This window comes from Colius striatus, chromosome 16 (assembly GCF_028858725.1).
Source record: "Colius striatus isolate bColStr4 chromosome 16, bColStr4.1.hap1, whole genome shotgun sequence".
Classification (NCBI taxonomy): domain Eukaryota; kingdom Metazoa; phylum Chordata; class Aves; order Coliiformes; family Coliidae; genus Colius; species Colius striatus.
In genome coordinates, this window is record NC_084774.1 from 11,078,963 (window position 1) to 11,099,644 (window position 20,682).

At 54.8% G+C, this 20,682-nt stretch overlaps 1 protein-coding gene across 3 annotated transcripts in view; it reads left to right on the forward strand.

Annotated features, from left to right (window-relative positions):
- Nucleotides 1-20,682, forward strand: part of LAMA5 (laminin subunit alpha 5) — an 88,719-nt gene that overhangs the window by 61,738 nt on the left and 6,299 nt on the right. For 2 of the 3 annotated variants that reach the window (XM_062009221.1, XM_062009223.1), the window contains exons 24-64: nucleotides 1,460-1,602; nucleotides 1,704-1,810; nucleotides 2,484-2,637; nucleotides 3,309-3,469; nucleotides 4,032-4,140; nucleotides 4,654-4,751; nucleotides 5,227-5,428; nucleotides 5,820-5,946; nucleotides 6,057-6,196; nucleotides 6,944-7,059; nucleotides 7,339-7,550; nucleotides 7,707-7,911; nucleotides 8,089-8,233; nucleotides 8,813-8,953; nucleotides 9,299-9,460; nucleotides 9,639-9,740; nucleotides 9,831-9,914; nucleotides 10,163-10,393; nucleotides 10,952-11,065; nucleotides 11,349-11,476; nucleotides 11,670-11,750; nucleotides 12,173-12,387; nucleotides 13,297-13,397; nucleotides 13,595-13,775; nucleotides 14,301-14,444; nucleotides 14,526-14,677; nucleotides 14,757-14,867; nucleotides 15,386-15,497; nucleotides 16,030-16,200; nucleotides 16,534-16,730; nucleotides 16,824-16,940; nucleotides 17,125-17,279; nucleotides 17,504-17,645; nucleotides 17,938-18,040; nucleotides 18,125-18,238; nucleotides 18,347-18,526; nucleotides 18,913-19,055; nucleotides 19,243-19,428; nucleotides 19,624-19,760; nucleotides 20,160-20,313; nucleotides 20,454-20,587. In XM_062009221.1, coding sequence (XP_061865205.1) covers nucleotides 1,460-1,602; nucleotides 1,704-1,810; nucleotides 2,484-2,637; nucleotides 3,309-3,469; nucleotides 4,032-4,140; nucleotides 4,654-4,751; nucleotides 5,227-5,428; nucleotides 5,820-5,946; nucleotides 6,057-6,196; nucleotides 6,944-7,059; nucleotides 7,339-7,550; nucleotides 7,707-7,911; nucleotides 8,089-8,233; nucleotides 8,813-8,953; nucleotides 9,299-9,460; nucleotides 9,639-9,740; nucleotides 9,831-9,914; nucleotides 10,163-10,393; nucleotides 10,952-11,065; nucleotides 11,349-11,476; nucleotides 11,670-11,750; nucleotides 12,173-12,387; nucleotides 13,297-13,397; nucleotides 13,595-13,775; nucleotides 14,301-14,444; nucleotides 14,526-14,677; nucleotides 14,757-14,867; nucleotides 15,386-15,497; nucleotides 16,030-16,200; nucleotides 16,534-16,730; nucleotides 16,824-16,940; nucleotides 17,125-17,279; nucleotides 17,504-17,645; nucleotides 17,938-18,040; nucleotides 18,125-18,238; nucleotides 18,347-18,526; nucleotides 18,913-19,055; nucleotides 19,243-19,428; nucleotides 19,624-19,760; nucleotides 20,160-20,313; nucleotides 20,454-20,587 — 5,911 coding nt within the window. The remainder of the gene's footprint in view (nucleotides 1-1,459; nucleotides 1,603-1,703; nucleotides 1,811-2,483; nucleotides 2,638-3,308; nucleotides 3,470-4,031; nucleotides 4,141-4,653; nucleotides 4,752-5,226; nucleotides 5,429-5,819; nucleotides 5,947-6,056; nucleotides 6,197-6,943; nucleotides 7,060-7,338; nucleotides 7,551-7,706; nucleotides 7,912-8,088; nucleotides 8,234-8,812; nucleotides 8,954-9,298; nucleotides 9,461-9,638; nucleotides 9,741-9,830; nucleotides 9,915-10,162; nucleotides 10,394-10,951; nucleotides 11,066-11,348; nucleotides 11,477-11,669; nucleotides 11,751-12,172; nucleotides 12,388-13,296; nucleotides 13,398-13,594; nucleotides 13,776-14,300; nucleotides 14,445-14,525; nucleotides 14,678-14,756; nucleotides 14,868-15,385; nucleotides 15,498-16,029; nucleotides 16,201-16,533; nucleotides 16,731-16,823; nucleotides 16,941-17,124; nucleotides 17,280-17,503; nucleotides 17,646-17,937; nucleotides 18,041-18,124; nucleotides 18,239-18,346; nucleotides 18,527-18,912; nucleotides 19,056-19,242; nucleotides 19,429-19,623; nucleotides 19,761-20,159; nucleotides 20,314-20,453; nucleotides 20,588-20,682) is intronic. The other variant, XM_062009222.1, reaches the window with a different exon arrangement.

Here is a 20,682-nt window from a genome sequence, read left to right on the forward strand (position 1 = left end):
GGGGAAAACAACAGCTGATAATTTTTAAGGGCAGTCATATTTCACAGCAGAAGGACAAGAGAAACATGAGCCATGGATCCCACCAAAGACAGAAAGTATTTGATCTGTCCTATCCAGCAGCAGAGCTCGTTTGCCTTGCAGTGTGTTTCCCTCCTTGCTCAGAAGCAGTGTTTGGTTTTTCTAGTGCTGAAGGCAAGCTGCCAGACTGACACACCAGCCATGGGATCTGCAGGGCAACTTCCTTGATAGGGCAGATCAGCTACAAAAATGCTGAGCCACCTTCTGCCCAGGTGGAATGGGCTTCACATGGTTAAGGACAAGCAGCCTGGAAAGAAGACAAGTTGGAAGATGTGGCTTGCAAAAAGGGAAGCCTTTTCCAAGCATATGATTTACAGACCAATTTCTCCTGTCTCACTTCCAGAAGCCATCTCATTTTGAGTTGTGTATCATCTCAGAGGGATGTGAGACTTCAGCTTGTCAAGAAAACTCCCCCATTGCCTGTTCAGGGAAATCTCTCCATTCCTTGTATAATCCCCTGTGCTTCTCATCTGAGAAAGCTGGGGCTCAGCCTCAGCTGGTGCCAAGCCTGGCACAAGAGCTAGCACACATGGGAAGGGATGACCCATCCCAGCAGTAGCACAAGCCTTTGCTTTAGCTTCTGGCCCAGAGGGCCTTGATGTCCACGTACTCTTCCAGGATAGTCAGCGTGCCACGTTCCCCGCTTCCTTCCTCTCCTCTGCTCGCCATGCAGCCATACCCAGTGCATCCCTCTCGTGCTCTTCTCAACACTCCTGGCACTGCCAGACAGGCAGAGAGGCTGCTTCTAGGTGCTGTATCATTGCTGCATCCAAAGTTGATGAATCCAAAGGTTATGAGGCCAAGGAGATCTTCAATGGGAACAGGATCAGGCCTTAAACCCGTTCTGTCCTGGCAGTTAAAATTAGCGTCTGAATCTCGGGTGCAGAGTCTGTGGCTGGAAAGAGAGATGGGAGCACAGCTTTGAGGGTTTGCCAGAGGGCAGGTATCTTCCCTGTGGAGCTGGGGTCAGAATATCCCTAAGAAAGAATGTATCTGGGCAATTCTTTTTGTCTGTCTCAGAATGGATTCTTCACAGATGAGTTCCTTCCTTCTCTAGCTGCCAGAACGCTCCTTGGCATGCAGCACTCCGTGCTTTGCAGTCCGGGGATGCAGAGCACGCTGCGAGAGCTGTGGATTAGCATTTAGGATTGCAGTGATTTATTTTCTCTCTCCCATTAAGCTACTGAGCAGATTCAGAGTGGATGTCTCTGTTCCGAGACAGCGTGGGATCGTAGTGCATCTGCTACAGCAGCGCCAAGACAGCGGGAGCCTGGGACTCCCTGCCGTGCTGCAGAGCTGCTTCCCTGAGCATAGCCTCCCGTTTGCAGCCCTAGCTTTTCCATCCCAGTCCCTTCACAACCTCTCATCCCTCCCACTCTAGGTACAGAGCAGATCAAGCAGATTGTCTTTGCTCCCAGCACGGAGCCAGCCTTTGTCACCGTCCCCCAGAACAGCTTTGGGGAGCCCTTCGTACTCAACCCCAACACCTGGTCTCTGGTTGTTGAAGCAGAGGGTGTGCTGCTGGTAAGGACCAGCCCCCATGCTCCATCCACCACAGGGTGCTTCAGCAGCTCCCTGAGAGCATGTGTCCCAAACATAACCAACTCTCTTGTCTCTCCTCCTAGGACTATTTGGTTTTGCTACCCAGCTCGTACTATGAAGCTCCGATACTGCAGCTGAAGGTCACGGAGCCATGTACCTACCAGCCAGCCCCAGAACAAGCCAGCCAGAAGTAAGGATCTCTACATCTTTGTGCTGTGTGGGACCTATTCAGCTTCTCTTGGCCTGGGGTTAAGAAATACATAACAGTCCACACTCTGTGAGGGTCTGAATGCAATAAAGCTGCCAAGTGGAGCACAGCCATAGTTGATAAAGCCTGCTGAACCTGCACTGTCACAGAAAGCCAATGCTTTGATCTCCTCATCCAAGGCACAGGCAGTGTTTTCATGGACCATAGCCCTCTCCTCTACTAGGCTGGGTTATATGTTAGTCCACAGTGCTGGGAAATGGCTGCAGTGATTTAGGTCTTGCTGGACTGTTTAAAATGAATGGGCAGAGTGTGGTAGTGCTCTGTGCATCTGCTTACTCTGTCCACAACCTCTATCGATCTTGGCAGAAAGTCTGGTTGGGCCCTGGACACCAGTTGTCACCTCCACTGTAGCAGTGATCCCTTGGATAAAGCACAATGCAAGGGGAGCAGCTTTTTTCTGTCACTGCCATCATGGGTCCTATAATACAGAACCTCTTGCTCCATCCACACTAACCAGAGATGTTCCTTTGGGCAGTGGAGTCTTTGTGTTGGACCAAAGCCTTTTGCAAACCGTGCTGGGATCAGGCTGTGTGGATGCTCTTGACTCTTACAATTGAGATGTAACAACCACTTTTGTTTTTCTGGTTGTTTTTAGCTGCCTCATGTATAAATACCTGTCTGTGGATGGCTTCCCTGCAGCATCAGGGCTGGAGGCCGTGTGCAGGCTGGACAACCGGCTGCCCAGAGCCTGTCCCACGGAGCAGCTCACCCCATCCCACCCCCGGATGGCCACGTGCAGGGGCAGCGATGTGAGTGACACTGCTCTTCCATCCATCACCTGGGCACTACAGCATTCAGCCCCTGACATCAGCCCTCTGCTCCCACCTCATCCAAGAAGGCCAATGGCATTCTGGAGTGTATTAATCAGAGTGTGGGCAGCAGGTTGAGGGAGGTTCTCCTCCCTCTCTACACTGTCCTGGTGAGGCCTCATCTGGAGTCCTGCATCCAGTTCTGGGCTCCTCAGCTCAAGAGACTTCTAGAGAGAATCCAGTGCAGGGCTGCCAAGATGCTGAGGGGACTGGAGCATCTTCCTTATGAGGAAAGGCTGCAGGGCCTGGGGCTGTTTAGTCTGGAGAGGAAAAGACTGAGAGGGGACCTCATCAACACTTATCAGTACCTAAAGGGTGGGTGTCAGGAGGATGGGGCAACACTTTTTTTCAGCAACAGGACAAGGGGTAATGGACATCAAGTAGGTCGCAAAAAGTTTCACTGAAACACAAGAAAAAGCTCCTTTGGTGTTGAGGGGAGGGAGCCGTGGCCCAGGTTGCCCAGGGAGGGTGTGGAGGCTCCTTCTCAGGAGGTTTCCAAACATGCCTGGACATGCCCCCTGATCAAGGGGAACCTGCTGTAGCAGGGGGTTTGAAACAGATGATCTCTGGAGGTCCTTTCCATGAATCTCACTCATCTCTCTGTCCTCCAGGTGGAAGTCCAGCTGTCCCTGCCCGTTGCCCAGCCTGGGAGATATGTGCTGATGGTGGAGTATGCCAACACCAACGCTTTGCAGACAGTGGGCATTGCTGTGAGCTCCCCACACTTACCCATGCAGCAGGGCACATTCATCTTCTACCCGTGTGTCTACAGGTATGGCCATCTTTGAGACAGAGGAGGGGTTTGGTTCTCCTCTGACATGGCAAGGACAGGCCCTCTGCCCTCAGTTGAATTATTTCTACTTTATCACATGAACAAAACAATGCTTCAGTGCTGTACATTTGAGCTGTACATGTCCAAACTCATTCTAGCTGGACATGGATTTTAGTGACTGGCCGTGTCTGGGCAATAGGTACCTGTACCAGCACATTCCCCTACTGCCTGTGCCAGGAGATCATCTGTTGCTTCTGTTTACAGCTGGATACATTGGTTGGGGTCTTGATTTAGGGAATGGCCCACATGCAGGTTTCTTGGTGTGGGTCAAACCGTGTCCCTTACTCCAGAAGCGTCTGACTCCAGGCTGCAACCTTCGCAATAGAAAACAAATGTCCGGGGTGTCCTTGGGAAGCTTCGCTCTTATCACTTGCCAAAGGAAGGCATCAAAAGATTTCCAAGGCCTCTGTATAAATACCTTCAGGACGTATAGCTTGGCAAGACAAGAAGTGGGCTGTGGCCTGGCTCAAGGCTGGCTGCTGAAGCTGTGTTTCCCTTACAGTTTCCTTTGCCGGGGGATTGCTGTCGATTCCCAGAGCCGCGTGGCCACGTTTGAACTGACCTCGGAGGCCACTGTTCGCTTCACCTCTGATCTGGCTGACTTCTTCCTGGTAAGGCTCCCTGCCAAGGCAGCTCTGTTGACAGGCTGGAAGGAGGTGAGGCAGGAGCAATACCTAGCTTGGAGAAGGGCTTTCTAGTGCTGTTTGGACTGGATACTAGACCTTAGTTTATGTCATAAGCAGCCCAAGCTGGAGAACGTGGTCAGTGTTGTGTTTTGAAGCAGATCACAAGGCTGGGATTTGGGAGAAGATGGAGAGAAGCAGCTGCTCTTTGCAGAGGGAGCTCTGCAGCAGTGTGGCAGTGCCCCTTCCTGTTTTACCTTGAAGGCATTCACAGTTGCTTAGACAAAGATTGAAGAGTCCTGTAGATACCTGGAGGTCCCCTTAGGGCTCCTGCCAAGGAAGAAGGGGCAGTAAACAGAGATGTGACCTGCCTTGCATTAGCTGAAGTGTCTGATAAGGAGGTGCTTAGTGTGGACAGCTTGATGGCTGGTGTGCACAGAAGCTGCTGTAAGCTCCCAGTGTTAGGAGCTGCCACATAACTGGGGTTCTCTCCCTTGGCAGCACAAAGTGTCCCTCATCCCCACCACGCAGTTCACCAGGGAGTTCATCGAGCCCAAGGTGCATTGCATCAGCATCCACGGCACCTTCTCCCCCAACAGGTAAGAGTCTCACATCCCTCGGGGTTTTAGCATGAGTGAGGTTGTTTCTTCCCCACTTTCTTCATGTTTGGAGCCTTTTCAGTTCTTGACATAGTGGAAAGAAATCTCTGGCTGAGGTGATTGCCCACGTCCACCGAGCAGGCAGCCATGGAGTAAGGACTAGAAGTCACTGGTCCTTTACTTGAACACCACTCTGCCTCCTGTGGCAGGCATTCAAATGCCATCCTGAGTAGGCTTTCCTGTGCTTTCTCACATACAGTGAGAGACACTCATTGGATCTGAATTTTTGACAGTGTTTTGAATAATTATTTACACAGGAATTAGCCTGTGCAAGGTTCCTGCTCTTCCTGCTGAGCCCATGTCCCAGAGCCCCAGGGGTTAACCTGCAGATGTTAGAGGGCCTCCTCTTCCTGACAGAACTCCAGAACCTCTCTTGTCAGAGATCTTTAGATCCCTTTTTCTCCTTGTTTTGCAGCAGCTCCTGTGTTCCCTCAAGGTTCCTGAAGCTTTCTCAGTCGATCATTTTGGAGGAGGGCCAGGCCCTGCCCATCCCCCCTGATGTGCCCCTGGCTCAGGCTGTTCATGTGGCTGCAGCTGGGGCACCTCTGGAGCCTGCACCTCAGCCTCCCACAGCGCTGGACCCCACCACAGAGCTCATCCTCCTGCAGCCACCACAGGTAGTGGCACAGCTGGGGCTTGGGCTGGTTTGCTGGTGCTTCAACACGGGGTGCCTGGGGCAAGAAGAAGTTTTCCTTCTTAGATTTAGCAATGAACAGTTTAGCATTTTCAGAATTTAATCAGGACTTCAAACTTGTCCCTGCACCTGTAGTTCCTCTGGACTGTCCTGTCACAGCTCCCTCCAACCCTGCTTGGATCTCTGGAAAAGCTTTGCAGGTGGCACTGTGGTTAGAGGAGGCAGTGTGGAGACATGGGGGTGATTCACCAAGTCTCAAGACCTGACAGTTGTGCAATAAGAGCACCAATTTGGGCACTAACAAAAATATCCCAGCTGTGAGTGCTGGTGTTGGATGTAGGTTTTTATCTCTTTGTTCTCCTGTCTTGGGCCAGGCTGCTGTTATGTTTACCAGCCGGATCCAGACCCTGGGACGCTATGCTTTCATCCTCCACTACTACCAGCCCAACCATCCCACCTTCCCTGTGGAAGTGTTAATCAATGGTGGACGCATCTGGCAAGGTGAGAGGAGCAGGGACCTGAGGGAAGCCTTGGAAAGCTTTTCATTGCCAGAGGATAACCATGGGTTCTGCAAGGGAAATGTGGGATCAGTGTACCTGTTGTCTTTTCAGGTCAGACCACTGCTAATTTCTGCCCACACGGCTATGGGTGCCGGAGCCTCGTTGTTTCTGAAGATCAGATTGTCCTGGATGTTACTGACAATGATCTGACTGTGGTTGTTCGAGTGCCAGAGGACAAGCAACTGTGGCTGGTGAGCCTCTGTCTGGGAAGCTCCCAGGGTTTGTTGGACAAGGCTCCAGCAAGGCTGGAGCTTGTCCTTGGATTTTTGTCACTGTGTAGCCACAGGAATGTTTCCCACCATCACTCCATTTGGGAACTGCCCAAGAAAGTCATAGTCTCTAACCTTAGTGGTGTAGAACTGAGGGCAGAATTTGCAGAAGCAGCATCTGTATATGACAGTTATCCCTCAGCATGTGGTTTTGATAGCAGAAAAAGGCAGAGGTGGAAGCTGTTGCTCTGTATACATAGTTTGTGATAATGCAGAATAAGCCTTATTCTCACACCAGCAATATTTTGCACCCTCGTAGCATTGTTTGCCCAGGCAAGTCTCATCATGGGAGCAGGTAGCCTTGTTATCTCAGGCTACAGAACTAGAAGATTGTCTGAAATTCAGATTAATGGCTGAAAGACAGAACCCCTCATGTCTAGAAGTTTAAGCACAGCCAGTACTGCCCTGCTGGGGTATTCTGCCTGTTTTTTCATTCCAGTGAATTTGGGCGACTCCTCACATGGAGCATTAGATTAGATGGACCCTGATGGACAGATCCCAGTAGAGAGGTGACTCTGATCTTTCCAGTACATGGGCACTTTGTGTATTGTGTTCTATCCCAGCAAGTGATGAGCTGATGAGAAGTTAAGAATGCATTTACACTTTTGAGTGTTGTCTGTCTGGCTCAGCTAAGGAGCCTGGCTCATCCATCTTGTCCTTTCTTTGTAGGATTACATTCTTGTGGTGCCTGAGGACAGCTACAGCTCTCAGTACCTGCAGGAGGAACCCCTGGACAAGTCCTATGATTTCATCAGCAGCTGTGGCATCAACAGTTTCTACATCAAGTGAGACCTTGGCTTTGGCTGCCTGCTCTGCTGTCCACGGGCTGTGCATTCCTTGGAGAGCAAAACCCTCATTCCCTTCGTGTGTGGCAGGAGAGGGATCTGGTTAAGGCTTTCCTTTTCTGGTGACCATATATATGGGTATTTGGGGGATCTCAGTGTCACGGAGCAGTTCTTCACACCAATTCAGTACTATTACTGCAGGAGGTCCTGCTGGATGTCGGGGTGTGGGGAAGCTGTGGGGATGTACAGCACAGTGATTCCTCCTGCCTTCCTCTGCAGCCCCAGCACATCGTCGAGGTTCTGCCGGGACTCTGCCATCTCTCTCTCCCTCTTCTACAACAACGGGGCCCAGCCCTGCGGGTGCCACGAGGCCGGGGCGCGGGGCAGCCAGTGCGAGCCCTTCGGCGGGCAGTGTCCCTGCAAGCCCAACGTCATCGGCCGCGAGTGCTCCCGCTGTGCCACCGGCTACTGGGGCTTCCCCAACTGCAGGCGTGAGTTGTCCCAGCTTCTGCTCTGCCTTCCCACCACTCTTACAGGGCTGAGGCTGATTTGGGAAATGGCTGCATTTTCCAGGCTTCAGAGCCCAGCTGCCCACAGAGCCCGGGTCCTGCTCCCCCAGTCACGGCTCCTCTTTCTGCTCCTTCCAGCCTGCGACTGTGGGACCCGTCTCTGTGACGAAGTGACAGGGCAGTGCATCTGCCCTCCCCACACCCTGAAGCCTGAGTGTGTGGTGTGTGAGCCCCAGACCTTCGGCTGCCACCCCCTGATCGGCTGTGAGGACTGCAACTGCTCCCGGCCTGGCGTGCAGGAGCTGACCGAGCCGGGCTGCGACGTGGACAGCGGGCAGTGCAGGTGAGGGAGCCCTGGCTCCTGCCAGGGGACGGGGTTTGTTGGCAGATTGCAGGGAGGAAATGTGCAGGATGGGGAGTTCCTCAGCAGCACGTGGCCCTGCCGGTGTGGGTGATACTGTGAAAGCCCAGCTGCTCCTCCACAAGGTTTCTAACACCATGGCTCTTGTGTCCCGTCCAGGTGCAAACCCAACATCATCGGGCGCCAGTGTGACCTCTGTGCCCCTGGCTTCTACCACTACCCCAACTGCCGGCCCTGTGACTGCCACCAGGCTGGCACCGAAGCGAGCATGTGTGACCCAGTCACGGGGCAGTGTCACTGCAAGGTCAGTCCCTGGGTGCCTTCCCATGGTGTGGTTCTGCCCGGCTCGGGTCTCCGGTCCCTGCAGTACAGTTGGCTCAGCTTGGGTGGGCTGGGACTGCCTGGTGTGCCAGGAGGAAGCAGGGCTGGAGAAGGAGAATGGCTGAGTGCTGAGCTGCAGCCAGCCTGCTCCATGCAGTGGTGGGTTTAGAGCACTCTGAAAGATTCCTCCTCCCCATCTTTCCTGGCTATGAGGGCCCACTTTGGGCTGTCACTGGGGACACAGGCTCTCTGAGTCCAGCCCTGTGTCAGAGCCCATTGCAGGTAAACCTGTCACCACTGTTGACTCCTGCATCTGTCTGACAGCACAGTAACCTAAACTGCTGCTGAGCTACCTGCTCCAGCCCCTTTGCAGGGCTCACAAGTGCTTTCTCCAGGTGAACTGAATGTTTGGGGGTGATATGCATGCAAACCACTTCAGGGACTGCTTCATCTGATTTCAGCATCACATCACTGTGCTTTGATCACTTGTATGGCTGTCTCTGTCCTTCACTAAAGTCTAATGAATTGCTGATGACACTGTTGAGCTCTGCTTGTCTGCCAGGAAAATGTGGAGGGCCCGAGATGTGACCAGTGCCGCCTGGGGACGTTTTCTTTGGATGCCACCAACCCCAAGGGCTGCACCAAGTGTTTCTGCTTTGGTGCAACCGATCGCTGCCGCAGCGCTGAGAAGCACCGAGCTGAGGTGAGAGGGGCTGGGGCCATCAGAGCCTGCAGCTCAGTTGTCTTCCTGCCTGGCTCCCTGCTGCCCTTGGATCTCTATCCTTTGTAAGTCCTTCAGCCTGTGCTTTCAGTTCCTTTTCCTGGTCTCTGAGGTCACACAGGGTAGAAAGTCATGGCATGGGGGCACTGTTCTAGGTGGGAGGCAGGGGTGCTGCTCAGCTTTCCAGTGGCTCCACCCGGATGCATGTGGGGTGGTGAGCCTGTTATCGTCCTTTCTGCTGCTCTGGGACCTGCTCTTCTGCAGCATCAGCACTCACATATACTCTGTGGCTCCACCAGAAGATGGACAGTTGCTCTTCCCCCACAGTTTGTCGACATGAGCGGGTGGCTCCTGCTGAGCAGCGACCGCCAGGCAGTGCCAGTGGTCCTGAGCCTGCGGGACCAGCTCCTCCACGCTGATCTCAAGAACCTCCTGGATGCCTACCAGGAGCTCTACTGGGTGGCACCCAGCTCCTACCTCGGGGACCGGGTAAGAGCACAGTGGCAGCTGGAGCACAGTAGGCACACCCGTCCCTGTCCCCAGCAGCACGCCTGCTGACAGCCGGTGCTGCTCCTGCTCTGCTGGGCCAGCTCACAGCAGCAGCTCACAGCTCCTGCTCTGCTGGGTGTGAGCTCACAGCAGCATGTGCATCTTGGCTCTCCCTTAGGTTTCCTCCTACGGTGGGTACCTGCGCTACGAGCTTCACTCCGACCCACGCAGAGGGGATGTTTTCATTCCCATGGAGTCCCGCCCCGATGTGATCCTGAAGGTGCAGCCTGAGAAACCCCCTGGTGCCCCCTGCTGCTGCATGAGCAGGATGAGGGTGGTGACTGACTGATACCTTCCTTGCTTTTCCCAGGGAAATCAGATGAGCATCATGTTTCTGGAAGGTACTTACCCTTCTCCCGGGGAGGTACACAAAGGCCGTCTGCAGCTGGTGGAGGTGAGTTTGCAGGCACAAGGGTGTACCAGGTGCTGAAAGGCCAAACTTAACATGTAGACAGAAGGGACAATTGCTTTGAGCTCAGCATTTTAGGTGCTGCCTCTTGCAGGAGAACTGGCTGTGAAGATCCAGACTCTTACCTGTGCAAAGGGGAGCCATCCCAGCACCAGGGAGGCACCTCTCCAGGCTGCGATGGATGTTCAAGTGCCTGTGCTTCTTGCCAGTAACGTAAGGTCTTCTCTCACTAGGGTAACTTCAGGCACACAGAGACACATAACCCAGTCTCTAGAGAGGAGCTCATGATGGTGCTGGCAAACCTGGAGCAGCTGCAGATCCGGGCACTCTTCTCCCAGCTCTCTTCATCCGTGTCCCTGCGCCGCGTGGTCCTGGAGATGGCGACTGATTCAGCTACAGGCATCCGTGCCAGCAACGTGGAGCTGTGCTTTTGCCCAGCTAACTACCAGGGGGACTCCTGCCAGGTAAGGGTGAAAGCAAACATGCTACTCCAAGTAGAGGGGAGCCAACCAGTCAGATTTTGGGTCTGAGACACCTCATGGTTGGTGCAGGTGGCAGCTGTGAGATTTAGATGTTTGTGCAAAGCAGTGGTGCTAGTGTACCAGCTTCCAAGCTGAACCCAATTGCAATTATGGTTTAGGGTGTGTTGTAGGAAGGAACAGCATTACGCAGGCTCCACCACAGCACCCCCCTCCTAGTCCCCTCCCACAGCACACCTGGGAGAGGTGCATGAGCTACATCTGCCCTCTTGGAAGAGACATCACAGGAAAGTTGTTCAAGTGTTGCAAACCAAGATTACATGCATGCAGTACCTTGGAAGAGATCCTTCTGTCGTGGTAGTTATCTCCCACTGATGAGGAGCAGAAAGGAGCTGAACTGAAAAATCTCCAGTGTTGCTTTTAATCTCTTCTCCATCAGTACAAGCCTGTGGGAACTCTGTCATGGGAACTAAATTAGTTTCTTTGCTTTGCCTGAATGTATCAGGCTGTTTTTCAGACCTCTGGCTTTTTCTCTGTCCTCAGGAATGTGCTCCAGGTTACTACAGGGACACCAAGGGGCTCTTTCTGGGAAAATGCATCCCGTGTCATTGCAATGGCCACTCAGATCAGTGCCTGCCGGGCTCTGGGATATGCCTGGTAAGTAAACAATGTAGCAGCATGACATCTGGGAGTTCAAAAATCTGTGGCATGTGATTAAAAAGCTCTTCACATAGTAATGGACCTAGCAGGACTTCATCTGAATTAGAACATTAGCTTCATGTGCCATCTCAGGGGTGCTCCCACTCAGGGTCAGCTTAAGGTGCAAGACAGTTCTGGGCAAGAGGAAAGACTGAAGCATCCAGACACCTGGTGAGGAATTCTTTGTGCAACCCATCTCTTGCTGTCCGTGCTGAGCCTGCAGCCTGTCTTTTCTCTGCAGAACTGCCAGCACAACACAGAAGGAGACCACTGTGAGCGATGCAAGGATGGCTACGTGGGCAGCCAATCTGCTGAAGAGCCCCTGCAGTGTGTTGGGTGTCCGTGCCCTCTTTCAGTTGCCTCCAACAAGTAAGCACCTGTGGCTGGGACTGTTTCACCACCGGGAACCAATCTGTGCTGCACTGGGGCACTGGCACATGTGCCCCAAACCATGTCCATGACCTCTGACCCAAGGCCCCAGCAGCCCACAAATGAGGGATCAGGTCCCCTGGCACCACGTCAGGGGTAACTGCACCTTCCTGTGTACCCCTTATCGTTCCAGTTTTGCCGTGGGTTGTGTCCATAAGGGCTCCAACACGCAGTGCCTCTGCAAGCCTGGCTACGCGGGACCCAGCTGCGAGCGGTAAGGGTGCTGGCACCCATCTCCTGAGAGCCTCACACACACTTGTCCCATGCAGCCACTGCTGTGGCACAAATTGTCCTAGTAAAGACTGCAGAGGAAATGGTTGGCTCTGGCCTCACTGTGCTGTGTTCTGGCAGCATTTCTTTCCATCCTTTCCAGCCTGTGAATACTCTGTTGTCTCCACTGCTGAAACACTGTGTTTCCTGGGTGTATTACTCTGTGCTTTGCTTTGACTGGCAGTGTGGGATAAATGCACCTTTCTGGGGCAAAACACAAAGTACTTTGAGATCCCTGAGGGCTGCAGCAATTAGAGGTGTTGGATGCTGGCACTGTAGTCATTGTTCAGCTCAGGCAGGGTGCAGGCAGGAGCTGGGGGGATGCCCCTGATGCTCCTGCTGCTTTAACTTGCCCTGTTTCTCCAGGTGTGCCCCAGGATACTACGGCAATCCCTTGGTGATTGGCAGCTCGTGCCAGCCCTGCGACTGCAGCGGGAACACAGACCCCAACATGCTGTTCAGCAGCTGTGACCCGCTGACGGGCGCCTGCACGGGCTGCATGCGGCACACGGCCGGCACGCGCTGCGAGCGCTGCGCCCACGGCTACTACGGCGATGCCCTGGCAGCCAAGAACTGCACACGTGAGTGGGGGTGTCTGTGGAGCACAAGGCTGATGGGGAGCAGCTGAGGGAACTGGGGGTGTTCAGCCTGGAGAAGAGGAGGCTGAGGGAAGAGATGTGGTTGATCTCTGCAACTCCCTGACAGGAGGATCAGTCTCTGCTCCCAAGTAACAAGTGGTAGGACAAGAGGAAATGTGCTCAAGTTGCCCCAGGGGAGGTTTAGATTGGAGATGAGGAAGAACTTTTTCCCTGAGAGAGTTGTCAGCCCATGTCCCAGGCTGCCCAGGGAGCTGGGGAGTCCCCAGCCCTGGAGATATTGCAAAGCCGTGGAGCTGAGGTGCTGAGGGCCGTGGGCTTGGCAGGGAGAGGGGAGGTGGGCTTGGACTCAATCATCATAAAGGTCTTTTGTAACCAGAAGCATTATGCAGCTCTGTGGATGTGCTCAGTGCTTTAACCAGGCTGTACATTGCCCCACTGAGTCACATGCTTGGTTGCACACATTGCAGACATTTCTAAGGACAATAATAAGGAAAAAAACCACTCCAGAAACCTGCTCTCCAGCATCACAACTCCATAACTTTCAGTCCACCCCTGAGTGAGAGCTGCCAAGCTGCACTCAGGCTGCAACAGTCCTGCCCCAAGCAGCTCTTATGGCACTGACTCTCCCTTGAGTGTGTGGGTCTGCACAGCCCACTCCCAGCACTGCTCATCTCCCTCTGAGGAGCTGCAGCCACGTTGCAGCTCACAAGAGAGGGTTTACCCTGGATGAGTGTCATGGGAATAAGCTCCTGTCAGCAGGAGCAAATAAAAGGGGAGAGAGGCTCTGACTGGGATAGACAAGGGGGAAATGGGATTCACTGTTGGGAATAAAGTTTCTGAGTGGCTGAGTGGGCTCTTCAGTGTATAACTGGGCACATTTTTCTCTGGCAGAGTGTAACTGTTCGCCCTGTGGGACTGAGTCGTGCCACCCACAAACTGGCCAGTGCTTCTGCAAGGCAGGGGTGACGGGCCAGCACTGCGACCGCTGCAAGGTGAGGGCTGCTGGGGAGGGGGCTGGCTGAGCTCTGGATGGCACTTCCAACCACCACCATTCTGGCATAGGAGTTTTGTGGTGCTCAGAACACCCCTAGAAAGCAAGGCTGGGGTCCCCCATCGCCTCTGCCTGCCCCGGGGGGAAGCACACAGGCTCCCTTGCTGAACAGGGCACCTGTGTCCCGCTTCTCCCCAGGAGGGATACTACGGCTTCGAGGGATGCTCGGGCTGCCGGAGCTGCGACTGTGCCGTGGGCGCTGTGGGGAGCAGCTGCCACGAGCAGACGGGGCAGTGCAGGTGCCAGCCCGGCGTCAGCGGCTCCCGCTGCCACCAGTGTGCCCCGGGCTACTGGGGCTTCAGCCAGAGCGGCTGCACAAGTGAGTCCTGTGGCCGGGGCTGCCTGTGTGGGAGCAGGGCAAGGCAGTGGGTGGCACGGGGTCTTGGCACATGGTTAAAGGTGGGAAACAACTCACTGCTCTCTGAGGCCTTGGGCATGAGTCATCAGTGATGTCAAGTTGCCCCAGGGGAGGTTGAGATTGGAGCTGAGGCAGAACTGTTTCCCTGAGAGGGGTGTCAGCCCCTGTGCCAGGCTGCCCAGGGAGGTGGGGGAGTGCCCAGCCCTGTGGCAATCCCAAAGCTGTGGAGCTGAGGTGCTGAGGGCTGTGGGTCAGTGCTGGGCTGGGCAGGGTGAGGGGAGGGCTGGGACTCAATCATCATAAAGGTCTTTTCCAGCCAGAGCAATTCTGCGTGGCTGCATTGCACAGGGAAACCCGCAGCAGGGGCATGTAGATAACCAGAGATGCAATTGCACAGCTGGAATAAAACCACTGCTGCCCTTCTCTCTGGGGTGGCAACAGCTCAAACTGATGCCACGGGCCTTTCCCTGTTGTTAACCCCATCAGAGTGTGAGTGCAGAGGGGGCTCCTGTGACCCCCGCACCGGGGAGTGCACCTGCTCCAGCGGGCTGACGGGCAAGCAGTGCAACGTCTGCAGCAACCACAACGAGATCCTGGTGGCCAACAGCCCAGACAGCGTGAGGTGTGAAGGTCTGTGTGTGGCAGCCCTCGGTCAGGGGTGAGGGGACCCCTGGGACAGGGCCCGGCGCTGACCGCTCCGTTCCCCTGCAGTGTGCGACGGCTGCGTCCTGCTGCTGCTGGAGGATCTGCAGAGCATCGAGACGTCCTTCCCCTCCATCCGCAGCCAACTGGGCACCCTCAACGCCAGCTCCATCGCCTGGGCTCGCCTCCACGGCCTCAACAGCACCCTGGCCGCTGTCGCTGTACGGGGCAGGTTTACTGTCACTCTGTGCCCGCCTTTCCTGGTGCTCAGCCTCATGGCATCCCTCTGCTTTGTTCCAGAATCAGCTCCGTGAGCACCAGAGAGCCAAGAACAAGGTCAGGCAAAGGGCTGACGAGCTGGAGGATGAGAATGTGGATCTCACACAGGACCTGAACGCTCTGCAGCACAAAGTAGGGTATTTCTCCATCTTTCACCAGAGCACAAGTCCCTCCTTTTACCTAAAGTGAGCCATGAGGAGCCTAGTTGAGGCAGAGTGCTTCTCCTGCCCAGCCAGCACTAGGCTTGCACATCAGGCTTAGATGCCCATGCTGGATTACCTGCTTTCCTCCCAAACTAGATTACCTGCTTTCCTCCCTTGGAGGGCTATTCAGCAACTTGTGATATTGATGGTTGTTTCTTGATTTATTACGTGCTCTTGAGGTGACTCCAACTTGAACCAGTAAAAATCAGGTCAAAAATATCTCCTTTATAGAAGGTTATGAGGAAGGAACACCAACATCTGGGTCTGTCCTGGATGTTTCTATGCTCCTGGGCCCTGTCAGCAAATGAGCTGATGTTTTATATTGTCACAGTCCTTGGAGGCCTCAGATTCCCAAGCCTCCTGTGCCTTTTGGGAGCATCTTTCCTGCTGATGGATTCAGAAAATGTACTCTCATGCTTAAACTAAGCCAGTGGGTTTTTGTTGTAGATGACAATGACTCACAGAGAAGCAAACCGTGTGGACCAGCAGAGCAGAGACACTCACCAGAGGGGGGAGCAGCTCCTGCTAAATATCCAAAGCATTCAGAGAGGCATTGCAGGTAGGTAAAGAAGGGTCTCTGTGGGCATTTTCTGCTGGGAATGCCACGCTCCGGCTTTCAAACAGCAACAAGTCCTGCTTCACTTGGGAAGAGCTGTGGAAAGTACAAATGAAGTCAAGTTCCCTTTAAAAATCTGACCTTTTTCTGTGACCAGGCTTGCTGTGAGTCCCAGCTGTTTGGCTAAACACAATCTTGGGAAAAAACACATTAAATTTGCATAAGTGTTACTGAAAGGCATAAAACTGGAGTAAGCAGCACTACAGCTTTGAGAGAGATCCAGCAAAACAGGGAGTAACTGGATCTAGGAGAGGGAGTAAAGCCACAGAGTGATGCTTGGGGTGTAGCATGTGTTGTGGTCATGGCCAAGGATGTGGGACAATGCCTCTGAGTGATCTCAAGAGATTTGGGTGCCTGAGTGCTGCATGGCAGCTGCCTGCAGTCTGCTGAGGGTGATGTGAGAGGAGAAGGATCTTGGGGAATTAGAAGGGCTTAGGGTGGTCAATGCTGATGGAGGATGTGGATTTCTCTGCAGACTTGGTGCGACAGATGGCCAGGTTTGGGGCAGCCAACACCAGCACCACCTCCAGCGAGGAGTTCCGGCAGAAGATGGCTGAGGTGGAAAGGATGCTGAGGGAGATGAAGGAGCGGAGTCTGGGCAGCCAGGAAGAGCTGGCAAGGCACGAGCACGAGGAGGCTCAGAAGTGTGAGTCCATCTTGGTGATGGGACAGGGCTGAGCAGATCCTCCCAGGTCTGGCTCTTCCTGATGGTCTGGTGGCTTAGAGCTCACATGGACACTACACATCATGGGCATGTTGGGAGCGTGCTGTTAATAAACAGGCACCCTCAATGAGTTTTACACTAGTTTCAGAGTCCCCTGTGACAGTCCAACAATCTTGAACAAGATCCTGTGCAACGCAGGCTGAGGGAGGGAGGGAGGGAGGGTCACTTCTGACCTTGATACCTGCCCAGTGAGACCAGAGCCAGGCTCTTTTGCAGCCAAGCCTGCACAGTTCTCACCAGCTCCTCCCTCCTTAGTGCTGCATCGGGTGAAGAGCGAGCTGCACAGCCTCTGGCAGTCCAACCAGGACGTGGTGGACAGTGTGAGGGACCAGCTGGCACAGCACAGCTCCCGCCTGATGGATCTCCGTGACGCCCTCAACGAGGCCGTGAACAAAACCAGGCAGACAGAGGATCTCAACAGCCTGAACCGAAACAACCTGGAGGAGAGCCAGGTAGACTTCACCATGGGTCCTGGACTGCTGGGCAGCAATGGGGGGAACCTACCCCAGCCCCACTGGTACCTAACCCTGTGTCTGTGTGTCTAGCAAAAGAGCCGTGAACTCCAAAAGCAGCATGTGCTGGTGCAGGAGACCTTGAGGATGGCCAAGGACTCCCTGGCCCAAGTCTCTGACTTCCTACAGAAGATGGAGAGGGCAAAGGAGGTGAGTGATGGAAGTTCTTTGGCATGAGCAGAGCCCAAGGGGGTGGCGACAGCCCTCATAGAATCATAGAATTGTTTTGTTGGAAAAGACCTTTGAGACTGAGCCTTAATCCAACAGTACCAAGCCCACCACTAAACCATGTCTCTCAGCACCTCAGCCTCAGGAGTGTTGTGTGTCCTTGCAGGCCTACGAGAAACTGGCAGCTCTGCTGGATGGGGCAAAGCTGCCCCTGACTGAGCGGGTCAAGAAGTTCTCCCCTGCCAGCAGCAAGATCCCCATTGTGGAGCAGGCAGAGGAGCACGCCCGGCTCCTCGATGAGCTCGCAAGGAACCTGTCCAGGTGAGGCACTGGTCCTGCCACCAGCCAGGGAAGCTCCTCCCAGAGCTGAGGATGGGAAACCAGCCACATACTGTGTCAGGAGAGCAGCAGGGTACCATCCCCAAAGCTTTATACTGGAGCACACGTTGTGATGAGGAGCCCAAAGGGGTTTGTCAGTGGGGACACAGGCAAGAGCCTAATATGAATGATCTCTGTGGACTCAGTGGCTTTTTTTCCCACCACAGCATTATCCAGGGCACAAACCAGGATGGCTTTATCCAGCGGGCAGTGAATGCCTCCAACGCCTACGCCAGCATCATTGAGGCTGTGAGGAAAGCCGAGCGGGCGGCCCATGATGCCGATGAGGCAGCCAGTGAGGCTCTGATGGTACGTGCTGTGGGGAGCCCTGTGAAGACAAGCAAAAGTCAGAGTCCCTCAGCAGTCCTGCAGCTTTTCACACCCACGTGTAGGGCCCTGCTGCCCCTTCCCTCTGACCCTTGAGCACTTTGTTCTGTCTCAGCGGAGCCTCTGCCACAGCTGGGGCTGGACTCTGGGGGTTTGGGTCTGCCCCAGCAGCACACCCAACTGCAGTTGTCTGAACGAGCATTTTTGTGTGCAGTCAGAGCCAGAGACTTGAATTCCTCTTCAGAATCCCAGGGAGTATGTGTTTGTGTTACAGAGTGTCATATCAGAAAATCTCAGGGCCATCTCTAAAGAGCTGAAGAGGAACAGCAGCAACCTGGAGGAGGCTGTGAGGAGAGAGCAGAGAAAACTCAATGGGGGTGAGAGAGGCTCTTTGCAGGGTGTGATGTCCTTTGGGCTGGACTGAGATCCAGCACACACCATATGCATTCCTTTAATTGCAGCTATTAAAGGCACTCTGCAGACAGCAAGGGACAAGCTGGCTGACCTCCGCCTGAAGAAGGAGCAGCTCCTGACCCAGCTCCAGTCTGTGCAGGACATGCTGGGCAGGGACCAAGGTTTGTCCTGGGGTATCTAGATTGGTTCTCTCTGCTCCCAGGCTGTGACCTAAGGGTGCTTCCTCTCTGCTCCTGGCCATCCCAGAGATTTTTCTCCTTTCTTTCCAGAGGACACGAAGGAGGCGATCCAGAACGCCAAGGCAGCAGCTGCCGAGGCCAATGAAACTGCTGCAAGGGTGGAGGACACCCTGAGCAGCATGAGGAAGAGTCTGGATGAGTGGAAGGACCAGTATGGAGGCCTTCGGAACGAAGACCTGAACCAAGCAGTGCAGGACGCCAGGAAATCTGGTGAGTGCTGAGCCCAGTGAGCTGAGTAGCCTGAGGCAGTGCAGGGATGGATGTCCCAGACAGCTCTGTGCTTCTGGGACTGTCCTTTGCAGCTCCAGGTCAAGAGTAAAGGGAGGCAGCAGCCAATACTGGGTGCTTTAAGTCCTGGCTCTTTATTCTTCTCCTCTCCTCTCAGTGTCTGTATCAACTGTACCTCACCTGCAGGAGATTGCCTGCACCACAGCATTTCCACCACCCCCCCAGTCAAGGCTGCTGGATTTAGGGGATCATTCTGGGACTCTGCTCCCAGCTGCCACTGCTCTGACTTGCATGCCCTAAAACTGCCTGATCTTCACGTCTCCCTTCCTCACTAACCATCAAAACCCCTGGCTCTTCTCCAACCCCAGTGACCAGCCTGGAAAGCACCATCCCACTGCTGCTGGGGAAGCTGAGCAGCCTGGAGAACAGGAGGAACAAAAACGCCACCGTGTCCGAGAACATCGTGCGGATCCGCCAGCTCATCACCCAGGCCAGGAACGCTGCCAGCAAGGTGAGCTCAGGGGGAAGAGGGCTTACCTGAGGCACAGTGCAAAGGGGAGGGCTCAGGGGCCACCAGGCAGGGTCCCTTTCTCACTGGAAGACTCCAGAAGGTGCTTTGCCATGGTGCAGCTGGCAGAGATGCGACAGGCAGCAGCAGTGGCCTCAGTGCCGACGGGTTTGGATTTCTCTCTCTCCAGGTGAAAGTCCCCATGAAGTTCAACGGCAGCTCAGGTGTGCAGGTCCGACTGCCCAGCAACCTGCAGGATCTGGCAGCATACACAGCCCTCAAGTTCTACATCCAGAACCCCGAGCCCAGGAGCCGTCAGCGTCGGCAGGAGGGGCCGGAGGATGGGCGCTTTGTGCTGTACCTGGGCAGCCGGGAGGTGAGACGGGGCTCGTTTTGTGGCATCGAGTGGGGAGCAGGCCTGGAGGGCAGCCCCTGTGCTGCCTGAGTGGCTGTGGGGAGCAGGGACAGGCCCTGGTTGCATGGCAGCCTGGCTGGGGGCAGGGGAGCACACAGCTTGGTGCCCTTCCTGCCCCGAGTGCCAGCGCGTGGCTCTGTCTCTCCCTGTGGTCAGGCCACTGGAGACTATCTGGGCATCGTGCTCAAGGACCACAAAGTGCAGTGGGTCTACAAACTGGGCAACGAGGAGCCAGCCTCCGTAACTGTTGATGAAGATATTGGAGAGCAGTTTGCCACCATCAGCATCAACAGGTAGGGTAGGATTGATGGGACACGTCCCAGGGAGGTTCAGCGGATGACTGTCCCTGCAGCAGGTGTGGATAGTGCTGTGCCCAAGCCCAAACAGGGTCCAGACTTACTGTGGACTCCAGTCATCCCTAAATGATCACTCAGATTCCTCAGAAAAGCCATCAGGGAGGTGGTGTTTTACCAGGTGATGGGGGGCGGTTCCAGGGATATCTGCAAGAGAAGGAAAGATGAAGCTCATCATGGAAGGCCCAGTTGGGCTTGAGCAGTGCTGGTAACAGGAGTGCTGACTCCTCTCGTGCTGCTGCCAGGGGGCTGCCCAGTGGGACCTGCATCCCTTTGTGGTAGAGCTGTGTGGGGAGGCCCAGGTTTGCTCCTTGTCTTGCCCATCCCTCCCTGCTGCAGGATCCTGCAGTACGGGCACATGTCGGTGATTGTGGAGAGGCAGACGGTGCACGAAACCAAAGGAGACAGCGTGGCCAGGGGGGAGCAGGGGCTGCTCAACCTCGACCCACACAACGTGGTCTTCTACGTGGGTGGCTACCCCTCCAGCTTCACGGTGAGACGGGCAGCAGGGGGGCAGCCTCACCTTCCTGGGAGGTATCAGTGATACCTTTGGGGCTGCGTGGAGGGGATAACCCCTGATTTCCTGGGACAACCAGCATGAGACCTGCCCTAACTGTCTGGTTCCATCCCCAGCCCCCTCCCACGCTGCGCTATCCCAACTACCGCGGGTGCCTGGAGCTGGACACCCTGAACGAGGAGGTGGTGAGTCTGTACAACTTCCAGCGCACCTTCCAGCTGGACACCACTGCTGAGAAGCCCTGTGCAAGGTAGGGCACTGTGCCCAGGCTGGGGGCAGCTCTGGGCCGTGGCACTGACCCTGACCCTTGGCTGCCTGAGACCATGGCCGTTGGCTTTGCAGTGA